Genomic DNA, 16,201 nt, shown 5'->3' with positions numbered 1-16,201 from the left:
ATGCGTGTCCTTCTTCCTCCTCTTAAGTTCTATCCATCCTTTGGATTGTAGCTCAAGCATTACTCTCTCTGAAAAGCTTTACCAGATTGGGTCAAATCCCCCAAGCGCTGGTGTAGCACTTAAGACCACCGACTGTATTTGTGTGATTATCTGATTGCTGTCTTCTCCTTCCACCAGACGGTACAAAGCTCTGTGAGGGCAGAGAACAAGTCAGTTTCTGTTATCATTACGTCGCCAGCCCTTCTCGCTATTGCTGGAACCCAGTGAGCATCATAATGTTAAAAAACCTGGAGAGCCCAAAAACTTATCCATAAGTACTCCATACTTATAGAGTAAGCATGTAATAAATATTTAACTGCCGAATGATTATGTTGTGAAATCTCATGCCCACTCTGCCACTGGGTTATTAGGCAGACTATTTGTCTTCACAGGGCCTCATCTTCATCATTTGTAAGAAAATGCCTCTTCCAGGCCCCAAATTCTAGGATATTTATGGTTCCTGCCTTGAGCCTGTAAGACTGATCAGGCTAGAGACAGAAAGCCAACACACTGTTATCTGCCTGCCAAAATGCCACATACTAAGCAAGAAACTACAATTACCCTCTGCACCTTTGCCCCTCTCCTTAATACTATGCCTTGATTCTGGCTTTCATTGCCTTTCATTTAAAATACTGTAAATGCCGGGTGCCTGGGGGCTCATTTGGTTAAGTGTCTGACTCTTGGTTTCCGCTTGGTTATGATCTCATGGTTTGTGAGTTCGAGCCCCTCGTCCGGCTCTGTGCTGACGGTGCACAGCTTGCCTGGGATTCTTCCTCTCCCTCTCTCTCTGCCCCTGCCGCACTGGTTTTCTCCTTCAGAATAAATAAACTTAAAAAAATAAAACTGTTTAAAATACTATCAATGCTCCCTTAAATGGTGGACCTATGTTTAGTCCTCTCCTCTCATAGCCTATCTGCAAGGTGCCAGTAAAACTAGTCTAAACGCTGGACTGATCTTGGCACCCCTCTGCTTAAACATTTTTCTGCGTTTTCCACAGCACGTCAACAAAACTCACCTCTCAAGAAGACATCCTTCCCCTGTTCCTGACTCCCCTCCTGCCTTCCCCTTGGGAACTTGTGTTCCACCCAGAACCACTCCCAGGGCCCCAACACACATTCTGTTCTTTCAAGTCCCTCTGTCCTTGTGTGCATTTCTCTCTGCCCAGAAAACGTCTCTGCTCCTTTGCTAGTAAAGTTTCATTCATCCTTTTAGGCTTAAGCGTTCCTTGCATGTGGCCCAGGCCCCGAGTCAACCCCCATTTCTCAGGCTGAGCTTGTCACTCACTGCTTGTGTTCTCACAGGATACTGCGCACAAGCCGCCATAACAAGACTCCTTGGTGAGCTATATTTGTATGCAGAGGGACATTTGGGTTAAGAGCATGGGTCTCACATTCGGACTTACTTGAGTTTGAAACCAAATTCTGCCACTTACTGTGTGGCCTTGGAAATGATTCTTAGTTTCCTAATTGTGGAAAGGGGGGACTTAATGCCTAACTCATTGGGCTGTTGCAGTTATGGAATAAATGTGATAATGTGTTTGATGCACTTAGCACAATTGGCCCATTATACTAACAGTCATTGTCATTGGGTTGTGAATGTGTCAAGTGCAAAGACTCAGGCCTACATTTTGTCCATCTTTCTATCCTGGTGGCTACTCAGTGAATGCTTCTTCAAATGCATAAATGAAATAGTGTCCATAATGTATTTTTCTTTACAGGAGGACTAGAGGCTTATTCCTTTTTTTAGAAATTTTGTTAAGGGGTTAAAAATTCTCTTGATCTTATGGCATATTCCAAATCGTATTTATCTTTCCCTTTGCTAAACTAATCCTGAACTCACACATGTAACATAATTTGAGGTCAAACTTGAGTATTTAGTATTAGTGTTTTCTGCTAAATTCTCCCTTCGCACTTTCAAGAGTTTTTACCGCATGCACATCAATTTCAGTCCTTCCTTAACCCTTTGTGGAACAGACTATATCCTCCTTTGTCATAGGAGTAATACCAATAGCATGCATGTGTATAGGACTTATGTGCCAAGTACTGTTCAATGAGCTTTGCATGTTTCAAATCCTCTCTGGGATTGGTAACCAAACCGACTTTTCTAAGATGATAGTGAGTGGTCGAAGCGATTAAAACCGCTGCAAATTCAAGCCTAGTGTTCTGGCCACAGCATGGCTTTTGGACCCCCAAAAGAGTCTAAGTTCCTTGAAGGCAAGGTTGTCTCCTGCTTTCTCTGCAAAGAGAAAGTCTTGAATGCAGAGACTCAGTGAGCCCTGCTGACAGGCGCATTTCCTCTCCTGTTCCTGTAATTAACTTCCACTAGAGGGGCAAACGTTCACACTGAACACTCAAGAGACTCCCTGGAAGGTTCAGAGCCTCACGAGGTTTAAAAGCCTTTAACCTTGGGCAAACACCCTTTAGCCCTCAGCACATCACACTCTTCCTCGGTGGTTTCTCTTCGGTGGTTTCTCTTCGGTGTTCCCGGATCACTCCTTAATAGGGTCTCTGACAAGGACAGACTACGTAAGGTTGAGAAAACACCTTTGTCCCCTTCTTTATGCCAAGGGCTGGTCACCGTGTGGGCCAGGCTGACTGTCCGAGGAGGCCTTGGGACCTCGCCACCCGCGGCGACCCCAACCGCCCACGGGAGAGGGGACGGCGTCCGCTCTGCCCGCGGAGACGCACACGCCTCGCGCCCCGCTTTCCGGAAGCGTCCCGAGCGCGTGGCACGCCGAGGGTCCGGCGAGCGGGGCGGGGCCGCCGGTCAGGTCCCCCTCCTCCCCCACCGGGGGCGCGCGAGGGCCGGGCGGGGCCGGCGTCCCTTCCGGGGAGCGGTGGCCGCCGCCGCGCCTCCGGCGGCTTCCCTCCCCGCCCCCCCCCCCCCCCTGCGGCTCTGGGTGACGCTTCTCCAATAACAGCTCGCGGGGAGCCGCCGCTCCGGGTGCCCCCCGCGCCGGCCCCGCCAGCCCCGCCCCGCTGCCGGCATGAGGGCCGCGGGCGACGGCGGCCTGGAGCGCTTCTGCAGCCCCGGCAAGGGCCGGGGGCTGCGGGCCCTGCGGCCCTTCCACGTGGGGGACTTGCTCTTCTCCTGCCCGGCCTACGCTTACGTGCTCACGGTCAACGAGCGGGGCAACCACTGCGAGTACTGCTTCGCCAGGTAGGGCGGCGGCGCGGGCGGCCGGGCGGGCGGCGGGGGCGCCGCGGCGGCGGCTCGGACCGCGGCGGGAGGAAGTGCGCACGGCGCGCCGGGTCCTAGCGCCGGCGGCTGGGGCGGCGGCCGCGCTTTCCGCCCGCGCCGGCCGTGCCACGTGCGCTGGGACTGAGCCGCCAAAGCGCCTGCCGCGCGCCCCCGTCACGGCCCATTTTTCCGAGTTGCGCGAGTTGCGCGCGCGGGAGTGCAGGGTCCTGGCCTCAGACGTGGGCTCGGAGCCAGGCTTGTTCCAAACACGGGCACGCGCTGCGCTCTTGGTGCATTGCCGGCCCGGCGCCGAGTTCGAGCAGCCAGTCTGTCCCCTTTAACTTGTGCTTCCTGCGGTGTGTTCTGTCCCCCACAGCCCAGCCCTGCCGCACACTTGGCCGTTTCCTCCCGGGAACGTAATGACACTTAACATTTCTTGTACAGTACGCGGCCTCTCCTCTTCCTTCTCACTCAACGCTTGTGTTTGGAGAGAAGCCAGAGGGGGTGCTGAGCACGCCCCGAGATTCTGAAGGGCTGCACTGATGGGACGTGCCTGATCTTGGTTTGGGATTTTGAAAACATGGTCTCTGAGGGCATTAGGCAAAATGTGTGGTTGGAAATGATATTTAATTGTAGCATGTCATGTGTATACATATACTCACGTATGTACACATACATACGTATTCATACACCGCGACACATAATTCTATCTCAAGCCCTGTGACAGTTTCAGACCTGAAAGGTACATGAGAAATCACCCGTCCAACACACTGTCTCCCTTTTACAGACGAGAAAACTAATCCTCAGAGAGGTAGCGTGGTTGTGTACACGTAGTCTCACCTCTAGCTAGGGGAATGAAATCTCCTCTCTTCAGTTCTGCCCATTTGCTACTAGTTAGGTGCTCAGTAAAATTCCAGAGACAGGAAGCATGGCGTTGAAGTAAGTTTGTACCCAACCTTCCACTTGTCTCTGAGGAATGGACCCTGCTTTACTTTCTTTGAACCTCAGTTTCTTCATCTTTGAAATGGAGGTTCTTGGGTTAGATTATGCTGACCTGGGGTCCTGCAGGTACATTTTGAATACAGGTCTCAAGTCCAACATACACTGGAGTCCCCAGTCTCCCAGACTTGTGTGCCTTATTCTACGATAAGACATAGCAAAAGAAGGGACAAAGGCTAAATATTATAGTAATCTTGCCCAGACTCCCTGCCAGAACTGTCTTCCGCTTGGGGGGACCTGGAAAGGCACTAGACGCAGAATCATGCCGTGGGCAGCTTAAGGGCTGTATGTGATGTGGCTCTTTGAATTGGTGAGTCAAGAGCTAAAGGGTCATGGCACCACTTTGCAACGTTTGAGTGAAGTGAGCATTGGGTTTTCCCAAAGTTAAAAAGGCTGCTGTGACTGGTCCCTTGATCTTCTGAGCCTCGCTGTGGCTCGGAGTCTGAAGCAGTGTGGGTGTCTGGAGTGGCAGGAGCAAAGCGGGGTCACCCAGCACAGAAGGTGCTTCCTCCATCAGGGATCCTGGTGATTCCTGGAGTCCATCCTGTGAGAGAAGATCACAGTGCCAGGCACATAGTAGGTACACAGGTCGTTGTTACCGGTGCACTCCTCCAGTGAATTAAAGATCAAATCCCTCTGGGTTCGGAGCGGGAGAAGCAGAGCTGAGAGATGCTTCCCTTGAGCTGTGAGTGTCCTAACTGTATCTACTATCCACACCCCCAACCTTAGAACATTAACGTGTGGTCAGATGCAGCTCCACAGATCACCCCGCCCTGTGCGACAGAGCGTGTGCTTTGTTTTTCCTTTTTCTGAATAGCGTTTGTGAGTGTCATTAACTGTTGCCTTTCGACCCCTGACCCCTCACCAGGGCTACCTCCTGCATTGGGGGCGGTACCACTGCATCTGCCCCCACTCCCCACTCCGGCCACACTTCTCTGTTTGGCTTTGGTGAACTTCTGTCAACACCCACAGTTCATTTCTTCTCTCTAAGGAGTCATTTGAAATCACCTAAAGTAACACACAAGAAATGATGATACCTTGATCCCTATGAAATTGGAGTTCCACTCTGATTTCTGTTCAGTTCAATTAGTTTAGAATTCGTGGTTAGAGCATTCTCACAGATTCAGCATCATTTCCCCTGTCAACTATTTGATTATGTGGAGGAACAGCTCCGTCCGTCCGGCTGTAGTAGAGGGAACACATATATGTCTCTGCGGTACCTCAAGGGAGTAGGAGCAGAATTCTCAACTATTGAGACATACAGGGCAAAATCCACCACTTCTGCACCCCACGCCCCCCCCCCCTCGGGACAAGAAACACAACTACTCCTCATCCTTGCTTGTGCTAGAAGTTTAGCATAAACAATATTGCTTGACATGAGTGAGCCCCCGGAAGCTGTATTTGGGTTTCACTTATGTTGAAGGAAAATAAGTGATTTCTGCAGGAATAAGTTTGTTCTAGAAATTGAAAAAGTAAAGGGAAGTTTCTCAGGTAATAGTCAAATGGGATTTTTCTTGGTGTTGGCCCAATTCAAAGATTTGTTTCTGTGAATTTTAAATTTGTATCACATTTTCTCAGTTTGGTGGGTGATACTTGGGACGCGTATCTTGCCTCAGCTGCTAGAAGGCAGCTCCTAAAAATATAAATGTTTCCCATTTGGGAGCTGTCCCTATCACATCTCTTAGGTACATTTTATGTACACACACACACACACACACACACACACACACACACACACTTATTTTGACCATTGGCCCCCGGTTTATGGCAGATATTTTTATGTCATATTTCATACTTGGTATTCAAGGACATATTTTAACACTTTATATTATTTGTCTCAAAAAAGAAAAAAATCTGCCCTAACGCAGTTCTATCTGAATATTCATTCTTTGCAGTTCCTCAGGTGGGAAGAGGTCTCCCTCTTGATCTTTGATTTTCTTGGTTCCTGGGTCATTTAAGGGCGAGAATGTTGCCTTTTTTGTCCGTTCGTTCTGAGTATGAGGAAAAGTAGGAAGGCCCACTTAGCTTCCTTGCAGTAAAGCTGTTAGAACCCCATTTCAGGGAATTTATGTCATGCCTGGCTTACTCAGAGTGGTTTTAAAAGTTAAAATGCTTGCATGGGCAAAACAGTGACCGAGAGGTCCTGTTTCGGCAGATGTAGAGATGGAAGTGTCTTCACGGTTTTATTGCGTAGCACTGTTCGTCCTGCCTAACCCATTGTTTTACCAGGCTGTCAAAGTAATAGTGAGTTGATTTTAATCAGTATTAAGAGCCAAGAACTCTTGAGGCTGCCTTCTTAAGACACGATTAGGTTCTCTGAGAGAACCCTGGGGCTGACCCCCTGAAGCTGTGCATCAGAAGGGGGAGTCATTCCGGGGGGCTGCTGTGATCCTGTTGATTCTGAGAACATTCTCTGAGAATATATATATATATATATATATATATATATATATATACACACACACACACACACACACATACATATGTATATATGTATATATATTTTTAATGTTTATTTATTTTTGAGAGAGAGAGAGAGAGAGAGAGAGAGACAGAATGTGCAGAGAGAGAGGGAGACGCAGAATTTGAAGCAGGCTCCAGGCTTTGAGCTGTCAGCACACAGCCCAACGCGGAGCTTGAACTCAGAAACCATGAGATCATGACCTGAGCCGAAGTCAGATGCTTAGCTGACTGAGCCACCCAGGCGCCCCGAGAACATTCTCTGAGAATTACAGGGTCTCTAAGGGGAGAAATGACTTCAGATGTTCTCAAATTATCTTGCTTTCTGAATGAAAAATAGACACATGCTCTAAAAGAGAATTCCTCCTTTGCTCCAGTGTTGTTGTTGTTTTTTAAAAAAAAAAAATAGGTAGTAAGATTAAACTATACAGATAACAGATTTCCTTTAAGAAGTTACATAAAATAAAACCAAATCCAGCCATCTGTACGTCAGGTAAGGAGACGCTATGCTGTCACTTTCAACATTACAGTATTTCAAGTTTTTCATTTATTTAGAGCCAACAAGGCAGAAACTTTGGTGCCAGACTGACTTGGTTTGAGTTCTGGCTTCCCCCGTCCTGATGTTTTGTCTTTAGGCGAATTACTTAATGTCTTTGAACAACCAGGTTCCTGTATGTTTACAATGTTTCCACGAACACCTGCCTGTGAACTTAGAAGGAACAGGAGAAGTCATGCTCCTAGTATTGCGCTAGGCTAGAGCAGAGTAAGCTGTCACAGTCCGCCTGGCACTCTCACTTGTGCCGGGTGTTACACGGGGTGATAAAATATTGTGGTGTCAGGGACATTTTTATCACGGTGGGGTTGGGGGGGGGTGGTGGGACACCAGGGAGGAAATAACTGGAAATTGTTGACCAGCAGAGCCATCCTTCAGATGGCACAATCACCCAGAGCTAAGAACGGCAGTTCTGAGCCCCAGGTCCCCCGGAGTAATCATGGATTTCACTGGTTCTCAAAATCTAAACCTAATGGAAATGATATAATGAACCTACACAGGTAAACTTTTTTTTTTTTTTAAAGAGCCTTTTCTAAAAGTGCTTAGACGCTTTAATAGTCTTTTACCATGAGATGAAGCAAATATTTGAGAAGAGAAAGGGAGACAAACAGAATTTTCTGCATAGCAAGCCTGTCATTGCTCCTGTCTGCCCTTCAAGTGTTGCATGATTTCAGATGTGGCAAGTGCCATCACACGCGTATTTTTCATATGCGGGAGCATAATTCCTGTTATAGCTTCTAGGGGCTCTGGGACCAACCTGTACGCTTGGAAATGATTTGACATGAAAGGGACAGACAGCAGCAGGATATGCTGAAGTGAAATTCAAACCCTGGCGAGTTAAAACCGGCATCTGATACCTTTCCTTCCCCAAAAGCAATTGCACAAAATCCTCTCAATAAAAACTATCTGAAGATCCCATAAAACGACATTCCTTAAAGTCATGCTGTTCTTTGCAGCTCATAAAGCATTTCCAGATACATTCTTCTTTTGATCCTCCCAAGGATGGCTTCCACTGCAGGTAGGAAAAAACTGAGCATTCGAGAGGTGAAATGGCTTCCTAGAATTTCACATATTTTTGGTCAGATGTTTATTGAGTGTCTTCTAAAGGGCCAGGCTCTGTGCCTTTCACAGTCTGAGCCATGATTTCCTTTTCCAAGTGTGATCTTCCTTCCCTTACTCCCTTTGGCCTGAGTCGACCTGTGTTGCTCCTCCCTGCACACTTTCTCTAGAGTGAATGCTATTTTTATTACCTCTTTTGCTTCCCCTTCCCCTAATAGGTAATTCGACAAACTAATGTTTCTAAAAGTTGAACAAATAAATGGATGGAGCTATCTTTGATCTATATCTTAGGTTGTTCTGGGTTCAGAGATGCTTGTATTACAGTGCCTTTGAATTTGCATGAACGCTATCTATGTTTTTTTTAATGTATCAATTATTACATAATAAAACATAAAAAAGAACACAAGGCTTTGGTCCTTTTGTGGGTTTGGAATATTTAAAAATATTATGCTAGAGCTAAGAGGAGTTTGTTACCTAAGTCTTTATACCTACATATAAACAGTTTGTTTCTCTTCTCTCTGGTCAGACAGCATCAGAGTATAACCCCTTTTGTTTTTCTTCAGCGTAGTCGTTGTTCAGAACTTTGCTGTGTGCAAAGTTAAATTGGTTAGATTTGGAAATAAAATAAATAAAATTTAGGAGGCCCCTGGATGGTATTTGTGTAGGACAAGCAGATTGCACACTCTCTGTCAGAAAGTTCTTTAAAAAAACACTAAGACATGTCTTACATTTCTTTGGAAAGATCCAGGGCTCAGAGCTATAGTTTGGTAGTAGCTGGTGTTCAGAAGAACTCCAAACTGGCGAGAACCCAGCCAGCAAAGTTGCCTGTTTTAGAACTTAAACGGCAAAGAAGGTTTCTACTGTATTTTAGTGTTTTCTGTTTTTTTAAGATCTTATTTTTAAGTAAGAGGCTCGAACTCGCAACCCTAAGATCAAGAGTCACAGGCTGTACTGACTGATCCAGCCAGGCATCTCATCTCCTTTATTTTGGTGTTTTTGACTTACCTCTTTGCCTTAGGTTACTATCCCTTTCCTTTTCTTGTCCACACAAGGAAAAAATAATTACAATTTTAATGCCACTTTATTTCTGTTTCCCCAAGGAGGCAATCAATAATTACAAATATTCTTTATGTTCTTGTTGTCATTGATAACTGAAGTCACGCCCCATCGCCACACCCACACCTATTTTTTCAGACCTCAGATGTAGAGCGAGGTAATCATTTCTCACTTCCAGCCATGCTTCTCTGATCTGTGTAAGGCCTATGGGATTTAGAAGAATTTCCTCTGTGTTACTGATTTTTCATTTTCTTGCGCCTCTCACAGACAGCCCCTCTCTGGGTTTGCCTGGAGGCTTTGAATATGTGTGTCTTGATCGTTTCCATGGAACTAGGCCTACAACGGGGCACCCTGGTTGTATTTGACCAGATTCTGACTTTGAGCCCTCTTCTGGTCAGCCTGGCGGCTCCTTGGTTGTCTATAGCAAGCAGTTCCCTGGGGGAGGCCGCCTGTGCTGGCCCCTTGTCCCCAGAGAGCAGCCAGTTCTGGGACTAGAGGTTTCTGTCCGCTCTCAGGGGACTTACATTGTCAGGCTCTCTGTCAGCCTCCCCTTTCCCACCCACATCCCCAACTTCACATCTTTGGATTTCTAGCAAATCTGGTAGTTTAGGGGTGCATTGCTCTGGCAGCGAATTGACTGAAGTCACTGCCTTTTCAGGGATTGAACCTGTGACCTTGGCCTCATTAGCACGGGTGCTCTAACCAGTCACAAAGCCACACACCTCACTTTGTGTAACTTCTGCTGACTCTGTTCCTACCACCCTCAGAGGCCTCCTTTTCAATTGCAAAGGCGTTCACACCAACACAATAGAACAGAAGGAAATCAGATCCCTCCAAGACTTCTCTGAAGGACAGAAATATGCAATTTAGCAGGAAAATAATACCAAAAAGTCTTGAGGGTTCAGGAAACAACTTATCTTTCTGGTCCATGCATTCGCTGAGAATCCAGCTGTGTTTCAGATTCTTCTTCAATCAAAAGTTTAAAAATAGTAGGGAAGCTCCTTGTGCCAATTTATTAACATAAAATCTGGTGATTCTTGTACACTAAGTGGAGGGTTTCAGAAGACTGAGTGGAGATATTGCATGCATATTATTAAAATAGATTGGATTCCCTTTTATAGGAAGGGGGTCTGAGAATTCGTAAACGCTTAGCTTTGGCAAGTCTCTGGTCCCTAGAATCTGAACCGAATGCTTGCCATGATAGCTCACACACTGGTATCATAGTATCCAGAAGTGCACTATGATAGATAGACAGGGCGTGTCAGTGCTCAGGGCATCCGGAGTCACCACGGAGAAGAGGCGAAATAAAGGCAACTCAACAGACAAGTGAATATCCCACCAGCACTTAAAGACACAGGCATATCCTGGGGGAGAGAGGTGGAGAGAAAATCTGGCTGACCAACATGATACACTTTTTCATCTGAGCCAAATAAAAGTCTCAAGGATTTCATACCCTGGCACTTGAAAGGAGTTATGTTGCGTTTTGTGGCAAAATAAAGAGACCTTGGACACGAAGAGCCTTTTCTCTCCAATCTTTGAGTACCAGGAAAGACTCTTCAGGGACGTAGGTTCTGGGCTCATGCTTTGTTGATTTCTCTCACCCTTGGGGATGTTTGCATAGGAAGCCCTTTCCTGGGTGCTACCTGAAACAGCTCTTGTCCGTCAGTTGCACAAATCTGTTCACAGGGATAGCCTCCCATGGCCTTCAGACCTCAACAGTAAGAGACATTTAATTATGAGCAGATGGTAAACTCCTTGAGATCAGGGATTTTATTTTTAATGTATTCAACAAATATTTATTTCTCTGGAGCACTCGCTGGGTTCTAAGTCCCCAGGAAACAACTGTGAAGAAAAGGAACAAAAGTCCCTATCACCACGGAGCTTATATTGTAGCAGGGTTTTTTGTTTTTGTTTTTTGTTTTTTCCATCTTTATTTTAGCCAGGGTGCCTTGAACTTTGTGTGAGGTTTCAGCGGGTATTCCTTCAGGTTGAAGGCAGTACGGTGTGGGGGTTGAGTATTTTTCTTTGTTTTATTTAGTCGAAAACTGATAATCCATATATGTCATAAAGACAGTTCTGCTTTAACCACACACCCTAGTTCCTGACTTCTGCAAACTAAGGGCAAGCTTTGATCCAATACTCAGGTCTAATGAATTGGAACATCCCCACATTGTGTTAAAACAGCTGCAGCTTTGAGGAGACATTTTTTGGAAGTTGATGAAATTTAATCCACTCATACACCTGAGTAAATCTTTCTAACCATCACTTTAGGGAAAACGTTAAGGTCCTTTCACCTTAAAAACGTTCATTTCTGGTTCAGGTTCACAAAGTTAGAATTTAGAAACAACCTACTTATTTCACTTAATTTTTAATTCATTTCCACACGTGCTCAGGCCTTCTAAAACATTCAGCTGTGAAGTACTTTCCAGGTTCAGAGCAGGGCAGGAAGCTCACCTCCACCTTCTCTTTCTGTGTATCTTCAGAGAAGGGCCGATAGAACTCCACCGTGTAATCAAGGCTGCCTGCTGGGGACCCTGGGGCTAGGCATCAGGAGCGGTGTTTGAGTCCCTCCTGCTCTGCAGGGTTAGTTTCACTGCTGCAATCCCAAATTGTCAGGGGTGGTACACACACACACGTACCCATGCACACACATATGCACGCACACACGCATGTACATGCGTCCACAAATGCGTGCGTCATGCTGATTCTCCCTCGCTGTCTGTCTTTGCTTGTCTGACTGTCCGGTTCCCAGAAGCCCATCCTGATTTCTTCAGGCTGGGGTAGCTCCCTTTGTCTTTGCTCCCACAGACCCTCATATAGACTTCCTTGGGCACACTTGGTCCTGAGTGCGGACCCAGCTCTTAGCCCCAGGCCTGGCTCTGTGTTACCTTTGGAAATAACTTTTAAATGAATAGTCTCATTTCTGCAACTTATTTTACTGGTGGCTCTTTGGACAGACCTCTTCACCTTCCTAAATATGTAACTCTGCTCATTCTTGGAAATGAATCCTTACAAATACAGAAGCCTTCATCGATCCCTATTTTCTTAAGTTTATTTGTTTTGAGAGAGAGCACGCGCACAAGAGAGTGGGGGGGGGGGGGAGAGGCAGAGAGAGAATCGCTATCAGTGCAGAGCCTGACACGGGGCTTGAACTCAGGATCATGACCTGAGCCAAAATCAAGAGTTGGAGGCTTAACTGACCGAGCCACCCAGGCACTCTGATCCCTATTTTCTTGACAAAATCTTGATTGTTCCCGTGCTCCATATTAAGTGCCCTTCCCACACTAGCCAGCATTGTCCCTCCCTGTTCTTCCGCTCACACCCTAACCACAGGCTGGATGGTTTCTTTCCAGTGTCCCACAAAGGCTCCGTGTCCTCCTTCATCCTTCCTTTTGCCCATTTGTAACCTTGAGTGCTTTTCTCTGCATTATTCCCCTCTCTGTCCTGGGCCTCCTTCCCAGGCAAGGCCTTGTACCCTAAGTCTGTTCATCCTCAGACTTTTTTATGAAACTCCCCTCAAATACTTCAGCCCACAGATCTCTTCATTTTATTGAGTTACTATTTTATATTTACTTTACAGTAGTTTACTATTTACATTTTTTTTTTTTTTTTTTAGCACTTTGCTATTCTAGGCATTGTGTTCTGACCCTGGGGATTCAGAGGGGAGTAACAAAACTTTCTCTGTAAGTACCCAAACTTCTGTGTCCTTAAAGAGTTCAGTCCTAGAAGTAGCTTCCTGCTCTCAATTCTGTGTCATTTAGGCCATTTGGATGCTGAATCATCTTGCCTGATATTTATATTTACCACCATTTGCATGAAGGTAGGGCTTATGTCTCCAAATAGCTCAACTTTTACAAAAATAGCATTCCTCCAGAGCCTGGTGCAATATTTACACAGAGAAAATAATACTTTTGGACTAGAGCTTACTTGGCTAAAGTACAGTAACTTAATTCTTCACTGCTTCATGTACAAAGTTTTATAGTATAAAAAGTGTCCTTTTTTATTCAGAAATACAAATGGAATCAATAAGGCCTGAAAGAAAAACGTCTCTTAAGTCTGTTCAAACAGTAGCTGATAAGTTTGAGTTCTTAAGGTATAGTCCACGATGGAGTCATTCACTGAAACACATTTTTTATTGTCTATAGGAAAATACAACCAGAGGGGTGAGAGAGTGTCACCTATTAAAATTCTCCTGTAAGCAGTTTTAAAAGGTGCATTTTCTTATAAGTAAGATGCAAAACAGGTCACCTGTTTCTTGCGCAAGGCGTTAATTCTCACGTTTGGCCGCAGAGAGCCTGACCTCTGTTCTGGAATTTACATTTAGCGTTAGGTTATGGAGGTATTTTTACATGTTTGTTTGTTTGTTTTTTCTTACTCTGTGGCCAGAATGTTGACATGAGCAATAGGAAAAGTTCCAAGTTTTTAAACAGTTCAATTTAATGACTTTGGTTTTGTCCTTTTTCTTGATGTTTACTCACCTGGGTGTTGTAGAAGGTAGGGCCATAGCGGTCGTGGGGGAATCCGGTGTTCTTGGTATTCATTACAAGGCACTAATGATAACATCCATCATTTATTGTACCACTGGAGGAAACGGTGGATGTTATGTATTGTCAGTGCCTTTATGAGAGAATGGAGGTAAAAAGGAAGGCATTAATTGTTTCTTTCCTTTTGACATCCCAGTCAGAGAAGTGAAAGACAAAGTAGCAAGGAAGTGTCATTCAGATCTCGCATAGAAGTTAGGATATAAAACGTTTCCAAATGGAAATGTTAAGTTCTGGAAATACCTGGATGCCGTCTCTGAGCAGGTTTAACCACTAGGGATTTTAAAGGGTCTACAAGGTGAGGTTGGAAGGTAGATACCATCCAGTGGCTGCAAATAATAGTTTAATGTTCCCTGTTCCTTAGGCTGAATATTTCTCTCTTCTGTCCATAAGCTTCATGAATTTTTTTCTTTCTAAGACAAAGGCACATTTCCTCTCCACCAGAGCCTGCATTACAACGAAACCTAAATCAGTGTCGTCACGTTTTTTTCATCGCTGAGCTGACCTTTAATGCATCCGTGATGTGTAGTCATGTTGATAGTATTCTGTTAGCTTCACTGAGGAACAATTGATAAATGTAATTGTATATATTTAAAGGAGACAACTTGACAATGTGATGTATACATTGTGGAATGATTACTAGGATCAGGATAATGAACACATCACCTCACACACTTTTGTGTGTGTGGTGAGAACGCTTAAGATCTACTTGTAGCAACTTCCAAGTATATGGTACTGAATTATTAACCGTGGTCACCATGTTGTAGGTTAGAGCCCCAGAACGTACAACTAAAAATTTCTGCCCTTTGACCTATGTCACCGCATCTTGCCCCGTGACAGAATTTTATAACAAGGCCAACCACTTACTGCCCCGACCACCAAGCCCAGCGTCCTCCTTGTAAATCATGGCTCCTGTTCCAGTAGTTGGGAAAACCGACATTAGTTGCTACTTTACTGCCCTAAATATTTCCTGCTTCCCTAAGAGGCCCCGGGCTCTAACTTTTAACAAGCCTCAGAACAAAGCCCGGTGCGAAGGGGAAGGTTCAGCACGGGAAGAAGCTCCCCGCTGCACGTGGGTCCATTTCACCGTTACATCGTGGATTAAAGTGATACGTGGAGCATCTTTCACTATTACACAAAAACCTGTAGCCTTAGTATTATCCTTGTCCCCTGACCAGGGTGATAATAGGGCTCCCCCACAATTCCCCCAATTTTTATTTCTCTCAAATAAAAATTTGCTAGTGTAACCACTCTCTCCGGGTGGGAGGCTTAACTTTGTTTCTGATTGTCTTATTTCAACCCATGGTGAAGTTATATTGCGCCGCTGGGCTTTTTTCCTTTTCTCTTTTTCATTTGGCTGGGGCTGCCTCTGTTCAACAGAGCATACTTGTCACTTCTTCTGTCGCCGTTAGTTAAAAGTAATTGTTATTGCAAACCTCCTCCATGCCGGTATCCTTTTCTTTCATGGTGAAACCCACGAAGCATTCATTTCAGTGGCAGAAAGTAGGGAGCTTACAGGATCAAATCCTTTTTATCTAGACCAACAGCACCTGCGGCAACGCATTAACTAGCCGGAGTTGTTAATTACATGTCTAACTTGTTGATCTTTGTGGCTTCCAAATTTGAAAAGCAAGAAAATTAATCACTGCGTGTGTCTCCTCCAGTAGAAAATGACAGGAGCGTGTTGCCTACGTTCTGTTCCAGTTGCTGATAATCAGATAGTTGCACTTTCCTGTAACATCTGTCTCCTTTGTGGATGGAATCATTTCTTAAGTCCAAAGAGCCCTTCCGTTCACAGCAGGGTAGATGTTTGCCCATAAAACAAAGACTTTAGAAACATAAATCCTCAAATATGAGTCTGAATGAGATTGTACTGGAGGTCTTTCAGTAGTGACCACTTAAAAAACGAAAAAAGAGCGGAGGCTGATTACAAGTGTGATCGTAGTACACTTGTGTTTTCTCACTTAATTTTCATACCAAACCTATGTGGTAGAAACTGGATCTTTACAGGGGAGGGAAAGGTTCGGAAAGGGTTCATGCTTTGCCTGAGATCACATAGCACCTCCAGCACCAGGAAGAGAAAGGGATTTGAGGTAGAGAGTTGGGGAAGTAACTCCCCGTATTCACCCTAAATTGTAAGGCAGGAATCAGGAGAGGTGGGGAAAAAGCCACAGCCTTCTCCTGCGTCTGGCTTCTAAGATACCTTCTTGTCATAGTTGGAAAATACCGTGTCAGCCACCTTATTCTTGCCTTAACATTCATCATCAGCAGAGCTAAACAACCCAACAACACATCCAGTGTGGAACGTTCATTC

At 45.4% G+C, this 16,201-nt stretch overlaps 1 protein-coding gene across 1 annotated transcript in view; it reads left to right on the top strand.

Annotated features, from left to right (window-relative positions):
- The first annotated feature begins 2,987 nt into the window (after positions 1–2,987).
- SMYD2 (SET and MYND domain containing 2) overlaps positions 2,988–16,201 on the top strand; it is a 50,764-nt gene continuing 37,550 nt past the window's right edge. The window contains exon 1 of the mRNA XM_049635192.1: positions 2,988–3,198. Within this exon, the coding sequence (XP_049491149.1) occupies positions 3,026–3,198 (173 nt within the window). The 5' untranslated portion in view covers positions 2,988–3,025. The remainder of the gene's footprint in view (positions 3,199–16,201) is intronic.

The sequence above is a fragment of the Panthera uncia genome, chromosome F1, assembly GCF_023721935.1.
Source record: "Panthera uncia isolate 11264 chromosome F1, Puncia_PCG_1.0, whole genome shotgun sequence".
Lineage (NCBI taxonomy): Eukaryota > Metazoa > Chordata > Mammalia > Carnivora > Felidae > Panthera > Panthera uncia.
Note: the sequence above shows the minus strand (reverse complement) of the source record. Positions and strands in the feature narration are given on the sequence as shown.